The 17531-nt window shown below is 40.6% G+C and overlaps 1 protein-coding gene across 6 annotated transcripts in view; it reads left to right on the forward strand.

Moving 5' to 3' along the window:
- The window catches only part of schip1 (schwannomin interacting protein 1), a 196450-nt gene extending 180131 nt beyond the window's left edge, over positions 1-16319 (forward strand). For all 6 annotated transcript variants that reach the window (XM_071496497.1, XM_071496499.1, XM_071496498.1 and 3 more), the window contains 6 exons: positions 5683-5801; positions 7464-7581; positions 8181-8378; positions 13518-13641; positions 14337-14430; positions 15400-16319. In XM_071496497.1, the coding sequence (XP_071352598.1) occupies positions 5683-5801; positions 7464-7581; positions 8181-8378; positions 13518-13641; positions 14337-14430; positions 15400-15451 (705 nt within the window). In that variant the 3' untranslated portion in view covers positions 15452-16319. The remainder of the gene's footprint in view (positions 1-5682; positions 5802-7463; positions 7582-8180; positions 8379-13517; positions 13642-14336; positions 14431-15399) is intronic.
- Positions 16320-17531: the final 1212 nt, after the last annotated feature.

Consider the following 17531-nt stretch of genomic DNA (forward strand, 5'->3'; position numbering starts at 1 on the left):
AAATGTCACTTGGAGACCTATTGTCCTGTCTAAACCCACTTCATGCTCACCATCTCTCCTCCCTCCCTTTGTCATTCTCCCCCCTTTTCTTTTTTTTCCCCTTTTATCCCACCATAACCCTCCCCCACTTCTTTTACCACCACACACACACACTCATTTACACCCCTCTACCACTTGCTGAGCTGTTCTCTTCCAATCTGAGTGACAGGCGCAGCCTTGCACTGACCTGCGGCTGAACTATATGAAGGGTCAGAGGTCAGGTCCCTTATCTGGGATGGAATGTTGCACTGTCAAGACAGACAGGTCTCAGATAGCATGAGAAGACAAGACAGTCTTACACACACAGACATTTTTAGCCTCCAAAGACAGGATGTAGATTTCAAGTGTGAATACTTTAAGGAAGGGATGAACATTTTAGGAAATTCACTTATTTGCTCTCTTGCCAAGAGTCAGATGATAAAATTGACACCGCTCACATGTCTGGTCCACATCAGAATGGAAGCAGGGCGAAACAACTAGTCTGGCTCTGTCCAAAGGCAACAAAATCCAACTTATGACCACCTTCCTGGAGTCCTGTGGTCACTGTGAGGTTGCAGGGCATCTTGCTGAAGTCAATTCTAGGAGGTCACTTAACGAGCCAAGAAATAGCTCTGCACATAAGCCACAAAAAGCCACCAAAATGTTTTTCTACAATTTAAGTAAACAGTGACAGGTGCTGGTTGGCAGGTTGGTTACCACTGGACATAGCCAGACTAGCTGTTTCGCTAAGCTAAACTCACCTGCTGCTGGATGTAGCTGTTAAGCATACAGACAAGAGAGTGGTATAAATGTTCTGTATAACTGTCAGCAAGAAAACCAATACATGTTTTTATCTATTCCTTTAAATGAAATATATACTGACTGATACTGATATATATACTGACAGGTGCTGTTTTAGTTCAATCTGAGCATGCAAGAACATGTGTTTGAACTGCAAAGCTATGCAGCACAGTCAAAACACACACACACACAAAAGACACAGTGACCTTGTATCTGTTTGTAGAGCTGTAAGCTCAGCAGCAGCTCACTGTCAGGCCTTGAAAACATATCAGAGTGAAGCTGTCCCTGTCTGGATTCTCCACACCACAACACACAAATTGCCAAAACACACCAATACACTAACACACACACACACACACACACACACACACACACACTCACACACACTTAGCACATCCACAACTCTTTAAAAAGAAAAGAAATGCAGTTTTTCCAAGCACATTTAGTCTTATCCAGGTGCACTGTAATGTCATGCTTTCACTCCTGCAATGCTTAAAAAGAAATGTAACCTGTGCTCACAAGACCTGTGTGTGTGTGTGTGTGCGTGCGTGCATGTGTGCATGTGTGAGTGTGTGTGTGTGTGCGTGTGTGTGTGTGTGTGCGTGCTTGTGTGTGAACAGTGGGTTCTTGTCTTCAACCAGGGACTGAGGTCTCAGCCTGTGAAAAGCCTCCATTGTGCAGAACAAGGGAGAACACTTAGTGAGTAATGGAGGGAAAGAGAAGAAAGAGGAAATAAATATGATAAATGATGAGGTGATATTTTTTAAAGGACATCTCCTTTTAGCATATATTTGTTTCGAATTCAGATACAGTAGGAAACGGTAAAAAAGGAGACTGAAAACAGAGAAAAGCATAAGGACAGAAAACCACAGGCATGCAGAGATACACACATTTACTCACACCTTAGATTGTAACCACTTAACAATTTCAGGCCACAAGAGCCAGCAATTTGGGGGAAGGGAGAGGGAGGATGCTGTTTGTTTGCACAGATAATTAAATTCTTCTCCCTCCTTTAATATAGATTTTCAAGGAAGATTTGAGGGTTCAGAACAAGCACCCTGTTGTCCATTGCCAAGGCTAAATCACCCTCTAGGCCTGCGGAGATGAATAGTTGTAGTGCAGAGTGGAGGGGGAAAAAGGCTTTGTCAATGAGGGTTTTTCAGCAGAGGAAATTGCTTCATGAATTTGAGGAAAAACACAAATTAGCCCAATTGTGTTCCTCCCAGTCCAATTTGGACAGTCTCTCTTGCCTCTCTCTCTCTCTCTCTCTCTCTCTACACCCTGTCCCACAGTGTTAATATAATTGACTTGGTTTACATTTAATTCACGCAAAACTGAAACTGAAACTGTGAACATGAAAGGATTTGATTGTCTTCTTTCTCAAAAAGAGTCTGTGAAGGTTCATCCACTTTACTTCTAATGAAGGAAGTACATTTTGAGATATGATAGCACATAAAATTTAAAAGGAAAAGAAGATAAGGTAGAAGATGAGCTTCCTGGTATGGATGATGAAAGAAGTGTAGAAAAGGAAAGAAAGCCAGGCGCATGTGTTTACTACCCATTTTGCACCTCCACCTCTCAGTGGCTTATTCCACACCTTGGTAAATAGTTTATGGGGCTCCCATGATGACTGTTTTACCACACACAGCCCTCAAACACAAACATGCTGTATAACTGATGATGTTGATACAAAGACAGGAAGTTGTGTTGTCAGGCAGGTGTGAGGTACAGAGGTGGTATCCTAAAAGCTGATTCAACTGCTACTTAGCAACTATTTTTCAAGTAAAAATGTCAAACCTTTCTTTGAAGATGTCACTTTGGGAACATAAACTGATTTCGGACATTTTACAGACCAAGTAATTAATCAACGAATTAATAAAATAATCAGAGGATTAATCAATAATGAAAAATTGTTGATGCAGCCCTAGTGTGGTCAACCAAATACCAGCACTTCACCCTGACTTTCTCATGGCTCACATTATGTGAAGGGGCAGAACAAGAATATTAAAATTCAAGCATTGCTCTTATGACTGCATGTCACCAGCAGCTTTATGCAAAAATGTATGTAGTTGTATAAGTCACAAATATTATAGTTACATGTTCGGTTGTCCTTGAGGGCTGATGAGCCAACCAGTGGCAGTGTGTGAAATGTTTTTTAAATCACTGCAGCAGCATATGCTCAGTGTCCTGCCTCGTATAGTTCAATAAAATGCAAAGTGCACCAACTGTCTCATGCTGTTTATAGCCTAGTTTTAACAGCCTTTGTAACGGCAGTGGAAAAACTTCCACATTTTTTGATCGGGTTAGTGAAACTGGTGACCCTCTCAAACTGTTAATGACAAGTTATGATTGCGCATCAGCACACGACCCTGTAGCAGGGAAAACGTGTGTGGTCTTGCAAGCTGTTTTGAAACTGAGCTGTAAAGTTTGTGCCGATGCTGATGCTGTTTGTTTACTCTGTATTCCGATACAACACTTTCTCTGACCCCCCCCCCCCCACCATGTATCAAACCTCCCTCCCACCTGCACCTCAGCACTGCCCCCATCTTTTGTTTTTTCTCAACCCTCACCACATGAGGGGAGAAAACAGTTAGCAATTCTCAGTGAACCTGCTGCTTCTGCTTTTCATTTTTGCTCGAAGCAGCTGTTCAGCGCGGTAGCTTGACTGACAGTGTGTCAGCTGTATTGTAGTCAGGCTTGTATGAGTGATGTACGTGTACATAAATGTGTTTGACCTGCACTGTACCACACAGGCTGCTGTTGCGCCTTTGAAGCAGCGGATTGAAACTCTCAAGTGTGTTCATCTTGACTCCCCAGGCTAACTTTCAAACACACACACACACACACACACACACACACAGAGGAGCAGTGCCAGGTCCGCTCCTCTACGTGCCAGTGTGCGTGCTGCCAGTGCCAAGTATGTCTTGCGAGCTCTTGTATGGAGTGGGATTATGTTAATTTGTCCTTAGTGTAGGTACTGTCACCAACGCCTGCACACAATTGTCAAGAGACAGTGACAGAAAGAGAGGAAAGAAGGGAGCGAAGAGGGAGTTGAGAAAATGAGTGGGAGAGTGAACTGCAGAGATACCTTGATGGAAGGAGTCATAGAGGCCTGAGGCTGGAGGAAAGAAGTGGGGATGGAAGGAGATGAACAGAATTGGGGATAGTGAGGAAAAGAGAGGAAGACAAAGGAGTGGTGAGGCTGAGTCAGGTGGATAAGAAAAGCATGGGAATGTGAGGAACAGTGATAGGTGAGAAATGCGGAAGATTTGTAGAGGAATAAGTGGAATAATGAGAAAGAGACAGGAAGGGATGGAGGTTGCACTTCAGGCCGACGCCACTGGCACCTTTTTTACACCACTTTCTCACCATGATTCTACTCTTTTTGTTTTTTGGCATTTTGCTTTTATTTCCCAGTGAAAGTAGAGAAACATGGGACAGAGGGAGGAGGAGAGAGGGAAATGAGGTCCCTGACCGGAAGGGGGCAGGGGCTTTTTCAGTTGCATGGCATATGTCTTAAGCTTTAAGACATCAGAGACTCATTTCAAGCTTCGTAACTAAATTAAACCAGTGGTTTCTTCCAAGGTGTAACATGATGATATTAGAGATCACAAGATGGTTAACAAGTTAAGAAAGGAGTAGAAAAAACATTCTGATACATACAGTAATGGTTTGGTGCTGAATAATAGGGAAGTGCCCAATAACCAAACAAACATGGATGTCTCATGTCACACAAAGTCCATCATTCAAGGTAATTTGACCCAAATTTTATGGATATAATCTCGTGTTTTCAATGCACAGTATTTTTTACCTTCATATGTCCAACTCTCCGGTCATACAATTGTCTGACAACATAAACACTCACAAGTTGTAAACATGTGGGTCTTTCCCACCTCTACCATGTATCCCATATGACGTCCATGTGGCATCATTATGCATTCACAAAACTTCCTTCAAGCTCTCACTGTGTAAACTGCCCATCAGAGTTACTGCTTTCTGTGTGAGAAAAGAAGGGAAGGAGCATCACAGTGTTATTCTGACTTAGTGTTACAGTGTAGCAGAGAGGGTCAAACAAATCAAAAAGCTCTCACGCTTGTGTGCAGCAGTTCCCTCCCATGTGATCAGAAACTGTCTGAGTCATTCATTAGTTGTTTGCACCTCAGTTGGATGTGTTTACCTGCCATGGGGACCTGTGGGGACTGGTGTGTGTGAGCATGTGTGAAGTCCTGCCAAAGCTGAGGCTGCGCTCAGTTAGGAATTCAGGCTTGGGAAGAGGCCAAGTGAGAGTGACTCTGGAATTGTTTAATGTTGGTTATTCTGTCAGATTTAAGCATGGCTATTACTGTTCTTGCTCTGGAGTTTCCCACATGTAAACTGAATCCAGTGTGAGTCCTGTGTGAGAAAACCTACTTTGTGTGTTTTCTCTGAGAAAACAGCATCACCTGCTGGTGAATACTGGTATTGTCAGCTTGTAATGATCCCTACTTAGATATTTCCATTTTTTTTCCCACATCACTTCATATCAGAGCCTGTTAAGATAACACTGAACCTCTCACTGCAAATTAAGAGGGGTTGCTGCTATTAATATATTTGCACTCCTGACTTGGACCGGCAGAGAGTGTTCAGGGTAACGACATTTCTATTTGTGCACACAGCTAGTCATGTGGGGAGCAGGGGTGTGAGGATGATCTAGCATGCCAGGAAACTATATATAAGTACCTGGGTTTAGGTCACCAAATATCTTTGAGGAAGACACCTCTTCCCTAGCCTGACCCTGACCTCTGACCTCACTGTGAAACTACAACATTAATCATCAAACACATCCTAAAAAGGTAACCTTACCCTGTTAATCTCTTGTTGTAGGCCCAGAAGAATGAGAGGGAGTCTATCAGGCAGAAGTTGGCCCTGGGCAGTTTCTTTGATGATGGGCCAGGCATCTACACCAGTTGCAGTAAGAGCGGCAAACCCAGCCTGTCCTCACGGTAAGACCTCTGACCTTTGTCATATGACCTCTTTTTTAACCAATAAACATGTGACTTGTACTTGGAAAACACAAGATCTTGGTTTAGTAGTATTTTTTTTTTTTTTTTTTTTTTTGTGGTCCCATAATTCTCTGAAGGAGGGTTTACTGAAAAGGGATCCTACACAAAGATGAGACGAGTAGTGAAATGTCAAAAGAACATAAATTTCCACTGCATAGAAAAGTTTAAAAACAAGAAAACAGGGCATAGGGTAAGAATCCAAAAGTGCTGATTTACTGTCATGGCCACCTATGAAGAAAGGGCAGACAGGGAGGAAGAAAGAATGACAGGAACCAGAGACGATTTGTGCAGTGTGAATGAGCCAGACGTAATCAGCCCTTGTGACTTCCCAGATTTGCACACACGCTGCTACCACCTCCTACACTGTACCTTACTGGAACTAGATGTTCTCTAAACACACTCTCTTTGTGTTGTGTTGTCTCTTGTGATTTGAACCACATGCATTTCTGCATTTGCTCCAGCAAATTGATGACTGATTGTGATGCCTCATTGATGATTGCAGGGAAAGGCTCAAATAATGGTACTGTGTGAAATTATGATAAGTCATAAAAATGCTGTTATTACAGCCAGATAACCCTGGATTTATGAGGTGGATTCTGTGAGTGATATTGGAGTTTTGATTTCAGATTCATTTTTATATACATCAGTAATTGTTTATTTGTTTGTTTGTTTTTTAAGAACTGCGACCAAGCTATGTACTGTGTGAGACATCAGTCTCTCTGTTGGACAAACGACATGATGCAAGCACTCTTTCTAAATTGCCTCAAACATATCTTTGGCATTTCTGTCCATTTCTTGCTACCTATCAACTGACGTATTCACCACTACTAATGTATCTGCACTTACACTGCATGTTATGAGCAGCACTTCTTATCATTTTCTTATAATCAACAAAGTTAAAGGACACATTAGTGAACCTGGCGATCTATTAAATTTATGTTACAGGGAGCTTTTATGACGCTGCCTCACTCAAAAAAAAAAAAAAAAAAAGAAAAAACAATCAACCACTCAGGTCTTATTTTAATTGGAAGTGATTTGATCTATACTGTGTGATCAATCAGCCCTGTTTGTAATTACTGTATTGAAGCAGATTATTGATCCACAGTGGGCTGAATGTATACCTAGTGTTATTCTGCTCCTCTGTGGCACAAAAACTCCCCCACCGGTCCCAGGCAGATTGGAGCAGACCTACCTGAGGCAGCCTGAATTGATGCCTATTGGAGACAAGAGGGGAGATGATTAAAAACACAAGCCCTCTTTAATTTTATCTTCAGCTGTTCCTTTGCTCTGGCGATGAAAGCAGCTTGTTTCTGTTAGAATTTTCTTCGCTTTTTTTGTTCGTATTTCTCTCTTTAACCCACTATGGTGAAGCATGTATATTCACAGCCTGCTAAATCCTTTATGTAGGCAAAGCACTTTGTTGAACTCACCTTAGGTCATTTGTATTAGCAGCAGTGCTGTGGACATTGCTGTCTGTTTTGGCCCTGGCCCGGGTCAATTACTGTAGAAGCAGCTGAACTGACTTGACTCTTATCTGCATTAATGCCAACATTAACTTGTTTCCCTCTGTTTCAACCTATCTCTATCTGTCTCTCCCTGCAGGCTGCAGAGCGGGATGAACCTACAGATTTGTTTTGTCAATGACAGTGGCAGCGACAAGGACAGTGATGCAGATGACAGCAAGACAGAGACCAGTCTGGACACACCTCTGTCCCCCATGGTACGCATTGAGTCCCAGTTGTGCACTCTGGGGCCCATGCAGAATTATTATACTATTTCCACAGAATCCAAGCATAAAAGAAATGCAACTGAATCGTGAAATCACTAGAAAGTGCGTGTCAGTGCAGAAGTGTAAAGATCTGACTGTGTAAAAGCGAGACTGAGACAGAAGAAGAATGAAAGCAGTGAAAAGGCGAAATATTCACTATGAATCAGAGAGATAGCAGATGGTTTCATTGCTTTATGAATGTCTTTTCTCAAGTTTTCTGGCCTGTTAACCAAATCATGGGCAGCAAATGAGAGGTGAATGGGAATACGCTTACCAAGGCCATGGATGACTGGCCACATTAACCACCTGTCAGCCTGAGAGACATTTAACAGAAACTGAGGAAGAGAGAATTATCATCTCTTAACATGTTGATCCTCACTAACTTTCACATCCCAGCTGATGCACAATGAAGTTCCTGTCAGTGTGTGAAATCTACATACCTAAAAGACCAAGAATACACAAACATTAATCCTCTGACCTGGTCTCTCTTATCTTTTCCTCTTTCTTTACCTCATTCTTACCCCCTTTCTCTTACCACCTCCTCCATGCAGTCCAAGCAGAGTTCGTCCTACTCGGACAGGGACACCACAGAGGACGACTCGGAGTCCCTGGAGGACATGGACTTCCTGAGTCGACAGAAAAAGCTGCAAGCAGAGGCGAAGCTGGCCCTGGCGATGGCCAAGCCCATGGCCAAGATGCAGGTGGAAGTGGAGAAACAGAATCGTAAAAAGTCACCAGTGGCCGACCTGGTCAGTACAAGAAATCTAAATGTGCCTTTGACTTTTTAAGACAACTTCACAAAAAATAGGACATTTTATATATCACTGCCATGATCATTGAGGTCATTAGAAATGGAATGACCTGGGCCAAATTAGTTTTATACATATGTGGTTTTATACAGATAACATCGTCATGCGATTCTAACACCAAGAGATTCATGGATATTTAAAAGAGGAAAAGAAGGAAGTATATTTATTGCTTTTGTTTTTATGTACTTACTTAGCAGCTCAGTATTTTTATATTGACCATGGATCACTTGAGAGGGGAGCTCATTATGATGAACAAAGAGAATTATCACTAGACTCAGCTTTATAGCAGAAAAAAAAAGTCCAGAACAACCTGCTTTATGCTGTCTGCCCGGCACCAAACAGCCGATAGACAAAGTTAGTGATTAGCTGATGAAGAAGATGGAAGCTAAAAAGCGAGATATTTTTCTCTGGAATGGGATTTTTCTCAGGAGCAGGATTATTGGCCTAGGTGCCAGAAACATGACTCCATATGAACACTAATGTTACTCCCTATCTGCTGGATGTGTAAGGCAACTACTGGCTAACAGGTTTTCCGTCTTAATTAAAAGGTGATATTCCTAGTGTTGTGTTTACAGTTTGTTTCACCTTCCCCCAAGTGACCAAAAAAAAACATCATCATCAACAAGGCCTGCACAGTTTTACAGGCTGTAAATGTGTTGCAATACAACTTCAGTTCCTTCCTGCTTTTAGACCATGATGTAGAGAAGTTGTGTAGTATATCTGCTAATAGCAAAAGCTTTTTTGCTCTGATCAGTTATGTCAGTGTATTCTGTATCAACATAGATTATTTTATTTTTCATGGAGTAGACGCACCGTGACATCATCCGCCTAGTTGACGCAACTGACCAATCAGATGGCACACCTGCCTATTGTGTAGTAACTGCTTGTGCTAGTAATTTAGGTTTTGAAATTATCCCCTGGGATTGTAACTGAAATAACCAATACTTTATACCATTGATTAGGTAGTGCATTACACCAACATTTTTCTCACACGACTCACTCTGGTCTGTAATGACAACAAATCAAATCAATAAACTTTCATCAGGAAGATGAGTAAGATAGCGAACTAGAGCAGTGAGACACCATATATATATATGAATAACAATACATATAACATCATTTTTTGTCATTTACTTTTTATGGTTTTACAACAAAATGCGAAACATATTTCAATTACAATTTAAATATATATATATATATATATATATATATATGTGTGTGTGTGTGTGTGTGTGTGTGTGTGTATTGCCCATTTAACACAACACATGTCAGAACAGAGTGGGCTGATTTTCAGCAAGTTTAACAGGTCATATATATGTTAGGATGACGTCGCAGGAAGCCTCCCCCACCACTCTTCTGGTCACTGTCTTCCTCTGCCCCTGTTTAGAGGAAGGAAGGTGATGAGGAGTCTGCTCATCATTATTTTATAAATTTTCATCAGCCTCACTGCCTCCTCCAGAGCAGACACACCAACACCCCAACACTGTCAGACTCACACACTATATTTCCACCCGGAGTTGCAGGCAGAACCGCTTTACTTATTCAGAGAGGAGAAGGGCAGCTCGACCGGGTCCATCTATAATTCATACACCAGAAAGCATTGACTTCGGTGTTTAGGGATGTAGCAGTGCTCAGCAGTCAGAAGACATCACTGTCACATCCAGGCCAAACACACAGTGAATATTAAGATGTATTAAAGCTACAGCCACCTGCAATGTCCACAACACCAGAGATCTATTAAAGTGCAGACGTTACATGTGCTAAGTACTTCCCTGGAACAGTTATTCCTTACCAGGGCTACGTCTGCAGTTGCCATGGGGATTGGTGGAAAGATTGTAGACTAGCTCAACTAATTTGAAGACATTCAGATTTGTTTCCAAATATTACTGGATATTGTTGTGATGCTTATCTTTAGTAGATTTAGTTTCACAATAATTGTTAAGATCCCAGCTATGACAGGCTGAAGGCATAGTACACAACTCCCATAAACCTTAAAGCAATACGTCAGAGTACATTAAAACCTGAAAGCTGGCAAGTGAGAAGTCAAAATAATTAGCTTAAATAATTAGGTAAAAGTAATAGAAATAATAACCTAAAACTATGGATTAACAGGAGAAATAGTTGGCCAAAAATAGATAAATGCTTGAAATAGTGGGCTAAGAGTGATAGATGATTAGTTGAAATAATTCGCCAAAAGTAAAGCATTTAACAGTTAGTAAACAATTGAAACAGATGGCTAATGGTAATGGATAAACATAATAATAATATCCACTGGACATAACAATCTGATAGCTTATTATTATTCGTATGTCATATACCTGTGATATAATGAGGACGGCTGGTTACAGCATGTCAAGGTAAACAGTACTGCGAAGGCCTTAGAGTATGAATCTGGTAATTCACTGTGATAATTTGATATGCCAAATGAAACTTTTTGCTAACGGTGGTGAATTGCTAGTAACTTAACAAACATCTGAAGAAGCAGATGGGTCCAAATGCTGGATGATGGAGAAAGCAAAGAAAGCTAAGAATTCATAAATCCTTTACAAGGGTAGTCTTGCTGTAAAATGGAACCAAAAAAAGAGTAACAATCCACACATTTGGAACGTGTCAGTGAGGAGGTACGTCAGCTGATCTGATAAAGAGTTGGGGGGATTACACCAGACAAAAAACATTAGGAAATCTGCTATACTGCTGCCAGTTAGTCTAACTCGGTTCCAACTAAACTGGATTGTCCTAGCTGTTTGTCAAGGGCAATGGGAACGGGGAACGAAGAATGGGACTTCAGCCAGCACAGTTAGCCTGTATTCCAGTGTCTGTGTGTGGGAGTGTGGGTTTTCCTAAATCTGTACAAACAGAATCAGTGAGAGAAAGCAAGAAAGCCAGAAAGAGAAAGGAAAAAAGGGGGAGAGATTTAGATTCTATGGTAAAATCTTGATTCCCTCTCTTCACTTCATTCAGAGAGGACTGTAGTTCCTCAGTCTGATAACAGTCATAGCAGGAGCTAGGTTTGCTGTTATTGAGCATTTAGTAGTAGTATGACCAATCTACCACAGAAACTCACACTCTGGTCAGCAGACTAGCATCTTGAGTCAGGAATAACACAACTCTCCAACCTTTCCCGTCACCAACTCACGTTGTCTTTGACATCATATTTCTCACTATGTCACTCCTGAGTCACTGGCTTGTGCCCATCTAGACACATGAAACTAAAACTGACACATGGCAGCCTCAAGTGCAGTTGCATCAGTGCCAATGTGAAAGTGAAAGAGGGGTGAGAAACTATCAAGAGTCAGCCAGATGCCAATGCACGCAAACATCCACAGTGTGTTACAGGCAGAGAGAGAAAGAGAGAGAGAGAGAGAGAGAGAGCGAGCGCGCACACATTTTCTCACCTAGTGTTTGTCAAGACTTGAGATGAAAGCAGGGGAGGAAGAGAAAACAAGTGTTGGAGGGAAAGAGAAAGAATGTAGACTGGTTAGATGTGAGTCTTGGCAGAGGGAGAGTCTGATAAACAAATAGCTGATTATCTGCCTGTGTGTACTTTCTCAGGCACACATGGGCACACGCTTTGTCTGATTTTATTGCATGTGGTGGCTACACCCTGAGTTTGACCGCGTTTGACATGGAGCAACCACTGGTGGCGATGGGATACATAATCACAAAGACACACACGAAGCCCACAGGAAAAAGCAGGATTCAGCTTTGAAAGCCCTGTATATTAGAAGTCATATTGAAAAATAAAAGGTACTTTTTGGAGCCGTATTTGCTCAGGTACTGGTTAATACAATAATTGGCACAAATTCAACTCCAAAAACTTCCAAGACACTGCAATTATATGGAAGCATTTCATTTTCACTCCCAGGGAAATAATGTGTAATTTCTCACCCTTTATTGTCACTTCACCATTGTCTATGATTATGTAACAGATGTTTTCACAACTGTGAGTGATGAGATGGGATTTTGTGATAAATAGTAAAATACGAGGGAATTTAAAAATCTTTCTGTGGAAGGAGAGACCATCTGTCAAATGTAAGAAGAGATGTGAATTCAACTTGACTATGTTTGTGCACTCTAGTGTACATAGTGGGCCAAAAGCACTCTCTGCTCACTGATTTCATCTGCTGTATATTTGTGTGAAACACTGTAAACCTGTTTGTGGCCACAGTAGCACCTACTTGAAATCCCCCAACTTTACAGTCTCCCTACACAGGGTGCTGACCTCCTCAAAGAAAAAGTGATATTCTCTTTTGTTTTTGTCGGGGTCATTATGGGGAGAAACCAAGAGACTGAAAATTAAATTGTTTCTCACGCAAAAAGCAACAAATGAAAACGTAAACAATGATTTCAGTTCAGGCAGCAGATTGAAGTTGCACGTATTTTGTCATTTAGTCAAAACATCTGACTTTCATTTACCAGTAAGATTTATTCTGCTGATAATGCAGTTGTGGCTTTTGACCATATTTAAGCAGATTTAGAACTACATCTCGCAGTTACTCATCATCAAATAAGATGTTCGTTATTCTTTTTCAGCAAATAGATTGTTTAGTATAAAATAACAGAAAATAATGGAAAATGCAGAGTGCCATTTCTTACAGAGAGAAAAGCAGAACCACCTCACATGTGAGAATCTGGCAACAGTGAAAGTTTGGCTCTTTTGCTTGATACATGATTTAAAAACGTATTGTTGAAAATGAATTTTCCCGTCAGTCGATCAGTCTTTTAGTGAAAACCACTGACTAATTGTTTAAGAACTCCATCACTGTCATTATTTGTACATAATGTAGTGAAAGACGTTTCTGAATTCATTTTGATTCTTATTCATTTAACAGTATATCCATGGCGTATTTTAATAGGTGTAAAGGTTTATAGTTGTATAATATCTCTTTGTTGTAATAATGGTTTTAAATTGTTTTACACAAATGTCTTTAAGTGTATCATTTGCTTATTACTTTTTTGTGGCTGCACCTTGTTTTCATCCGTCTTATGAGGTCTCAGGCCCCGTTAGAGAAAACAGTCTGTCTGATGCGTTGCTTTTTGTTTTGTTTTTTTCATATACCCGTGTCTGTTTCCTGGCAGCTTCCACACATGCCTCACATCAGTGAGTGTCTAATGAAAAGGAGCCTGAAGCCCACCGACTTGAGAGACATGACGCTGGGGCAGCTCCAGGTTATAGTCAATGACCTGCACTCCCAAATTGAGAGTGAGTTGACCACACACACACACACAGAGTGCAGTACACACACACACAGTCACTGACCTCTACTTTCAATTGCAGAAATGAGCAAGACAGCAAATGGGGAAACACATGCACATGCATACTGACCCCTACCATTTTAAGTGATGTGAAAGTACTTTTATATATGTTAGTCAGTTCAAAGAACTGTACCAGCTAACAGCTTCCCCTGAGCATTTACTGTTACAGTACTGTACACATCATTGATCCTGGTACTCTGTGATGAATAATCTCTCATCTTACATAAAGAAGCTAGAAAAATCCCCATGAGTCCAAAGTGATGAGCTAGTTTTTACTTACAAAACAGACTTTCCCCTCAAAATCTCTTTTGCTGGTGATTTATATTTTCTGGCAAAGCTGAAGGAACAATAGCAGGAGCATGTGATGTAAAAACAACCACAACCACTGATGTGTGGTCTGACTGTTAATACTCAAAATGCTTTCGATGGCTTTGTGAGGTTATTTTATGAACCCATCGTGGGAGATTTTAGGCGCTCACGTACAGTATTTCATGTAGATTTAATGTCCATTTCTTGATGAGCTCACAAAAGAATATGTGTTAGGATTTCATAAATGTGATGGGCACAAATGCCTGCTCTGTCATCTCTTCTCAGTATCCTGACATCGTTTTATATGATTCCTCGTATTTTCTACCACTCCAGGTCTGAATGAGGAACTTGTACAATTGCTGCTGATCCGAGATGAACTACACATGGAGCAAGATGCCATGCTGGTTGACATAGAGGACCTCACCAGGTGATGGGGCAATTAATGAGAAACTTATTTATGCATTTACCATTATTATTTCACTCCTCTATTAAAGAGTATTAGAAAAAAACGGTTAAAACACCAAAATCAACATTGCGTCAGTCCATCTCTCAACACTTTGACTTTCCTACTCTTTCTGTGCCTCTCAGCCTCAAGCCCATTTGTTCCTACTCAAGATGTAAATATTTAAACATTAAGTGCCAATTTTTTTTTTTTGAAGAGTACTCCACAGATTGCAGTCCAACAAAATTTTCAGACTCAATTAACAGTTAGAAGTGAGAAAAACTGATGCAGCACAATGCAGCTTAACCACCAACACTTCAGTCAGAGGTTCAGGTGTGAAAGAGAGAGATGGGGAGCGGGCTACCAGGGGCTGGTAAGCTCACATCTTTCTAACTGCACAACCCAAAATATTTTCAGTTTTAAAACTTGTAGTTTTCAGCCCCAGCAGACATCACTTGATGCACTTTTCAGATTTCAAGAAGCTTCCTCTGGAGCCGCAAAGTCCTTACAACTTAACTAACCACATATGCAGTAGTGTTACCTGAGGCCCGTAAAGAGACTGTGATGCGTAAAGTCAGTGGTGTTCCCCTTTAACATACATTACTCAAACAGCAGTAAATAGTGCATTTTTAGGGCTCTTTTTTAGCTGCAGATGTTGTGCACTAGTGAGCACTTAAGGCAGTGAGATAGTGGTTTTGGGACCGACTCAAAATAAAGTAGTAGTAAAGGAATATATCACCCAGTACAAGTGGGGCTCACTCATGTTGTTAAAAGTTTCTGGACAACACAGGAGACCTAAGGCGCAAAGGAATTAGCTCCAGCAAGCTTTAGCTACACAGACAAAACTTGTTAGTCGGATCAGTTCGGTCTTGGTTTCGGTCTTTAAAAATGTAATAATATAATATCAAGAGACATATTCTTTAAATGACTGCATTTTCACTTTATCTTTTCCAGGCACGCTGAGAGCCAGCAGAAACATTTGGCTGAGAGGACCCTATCCAAATAAAATGCCCGCCCCCCGGCTCCACCCTGCCCCCCTCTGCCAAGCTAAGCCCCTGTTCCAAACCAGACTTTTCCCCTCTGGCCGTTCCACCTCTGCCCCGAATTGATCCAAATCCCGCCCGCTTGTCCCAAGTATTCTTCTCCTTGCTGCTTCCCTGTCTCTCTCTCCCTTGTCTACCTTCCTGTCCAACCCACTGACTCCAGTAGCAGCAGCAGCACAGAACAAGGCCACTCTCTGTCATGTGCTTCTGTGGTTTTCTCCCAGCGCTAAGGACAGAGGAGCACTTCCTGCTTCGTGGGAGAAGAGGATCGTGTGTTGTCATGGATTCTGTCCCCAGCTTCCTGTGCAGTGATCGGCCTTGCTTTGCTATTGTTTCTTTTTAACTTTCTACATTCGCCACTAAATTATAACTGTTCAAATGCAAAAATTGTGGGAAAAAAATAAAATAATAGTGAAAACTTTAGTAGAAAGTCATTCATGAGAAAAAAAGAAACAACATTGTATAAAAAAATGATGGAAAACTAACTTCTTCAGACCATTTTAAGTTGGACAGTAATTTTCAAGTATTTCAAAGTTGACCTGTTTTTATTCTGCACAAATGGTAGTTTTCAACTGAGAAATGTTTATTTGAAGGTGCTAAAAGAGTGTAAAGGAAACATGCCTGCCTTGTAGTGGAGTCGTAGCTTTTGGTAATACGTTCACTCTAATTGCTCTTCAACATTTTGTGAATGTTGATTTTCTGACACGAGTCATTTTAAATGAATAAGTGTGTTAATATCGTTTTCATCCTATTGTATTCAGAAACTTTATTTGAGGAAAGAAATGTTTATGTACAGATATGTAAAATAAAGAATAAACTTTGTTTCATATATGTTGGTTTGTTGTGCAGTATGTTGAATTTTTCCAGCTGCCATGTTTACTGTTCTCTATTCATACAAATGAGCTTCCTCTTTCTAATGAACTTAGGAAGTGTAATCATTAGTGGCAACTGCAGTGAGAGAATAAGACATCATCACATTACACGTAGTATGACTCAACACACTGTTTCGGTCTTGCCTCATCATAACACTGTTTGTCTCTCACTCTTTCATCTGTGGTTGGTTCACTGCTCTTAAAGGGACACCATATTGATTTGGACAACCCCTTTAAAGTCATATATTAGGAATTTTTCCTTCACACGAAAGATATTAAAACAAATTCTGAATGATCACTTGTGGTTCAAGCTATAAATGCACAGAACTTATTCTATATGACTGGATGGTTTAGTAATGAATACAGTGTTATTTTTCACGTAAAATATGATAAATGTCTCTCTGAGGAAGTTCCCCCTCAGCCCTCCCCCCGGTGGGTCATCTGTATGAACATGCACTGTATGTAGAGCATGATGGTTAGTTTCAGTGGTTGATGGTCCTTCTGTGAAACCAGAGAAAGGCCAGGAAACTCCTATCAGCCACTCACTAAACACTGCAGTTTCAGAGCGTGTGAATGGACCACAGATCCTGAAAATTGGGACTGGAGGATTTAAAGAGAGGATGACATCATGCTTCATCTATCAATGATAATTTCACATTTATTCTCATTCTGAGCCATGTGAATTTCTCACATGGTGATTAACAAAGTGGAAACACACTGTGCCTTCTGAAAAAAAACGTTGAGATTGAAAAACAGAACTGTACCGCCAACAAGTCCACCCGTGTCCTGGAGCTTTCAGTCATATCATCAAAGTGTAGATGATCAAAATTAAAATTTTCCTATGCATTTTTCCTTTTTCAGTTCCGTTCTAAGGACTTTTCATCCATTAAAATTAAAATGTGTTGTTTAAATTTCTCTCTGGACTTTAATATTTATCTACTTGCTTTTCATGTATTTGACCCACAATATTTTCCAATTACAACAAGCAAACATAAAGCAACATTTAAATTCTATAAATATGTGGATTATATATACTTATATTTATATTCATTTACACAGTTAAAGTACTTTTAGATTGGTCACATAAATTTAACATTTATCTTTGACTTCGACACAAAATAGGCTGTAAATACAGTATAATGTCAATCATTATCTCTCAAAATTAATCTGA

Source organism: Trachinotus anak, unplaced genomic scaffold (genome assembly GCF_046630095.1).
Source record: "Trachinotus anak isolate AG129_WGS33_773 ecotype Australia unplaced genomic scaffold, CSIRO_AGI_Tana_v1 ptg000014l, whole genome shotgun sequence".
Lineage (NCBI taxonomy): Eukaryota > Metazoa > Chordata > Actinopteri > Carangiformes > Carangidae > Trachinotus > Trachinotus anak.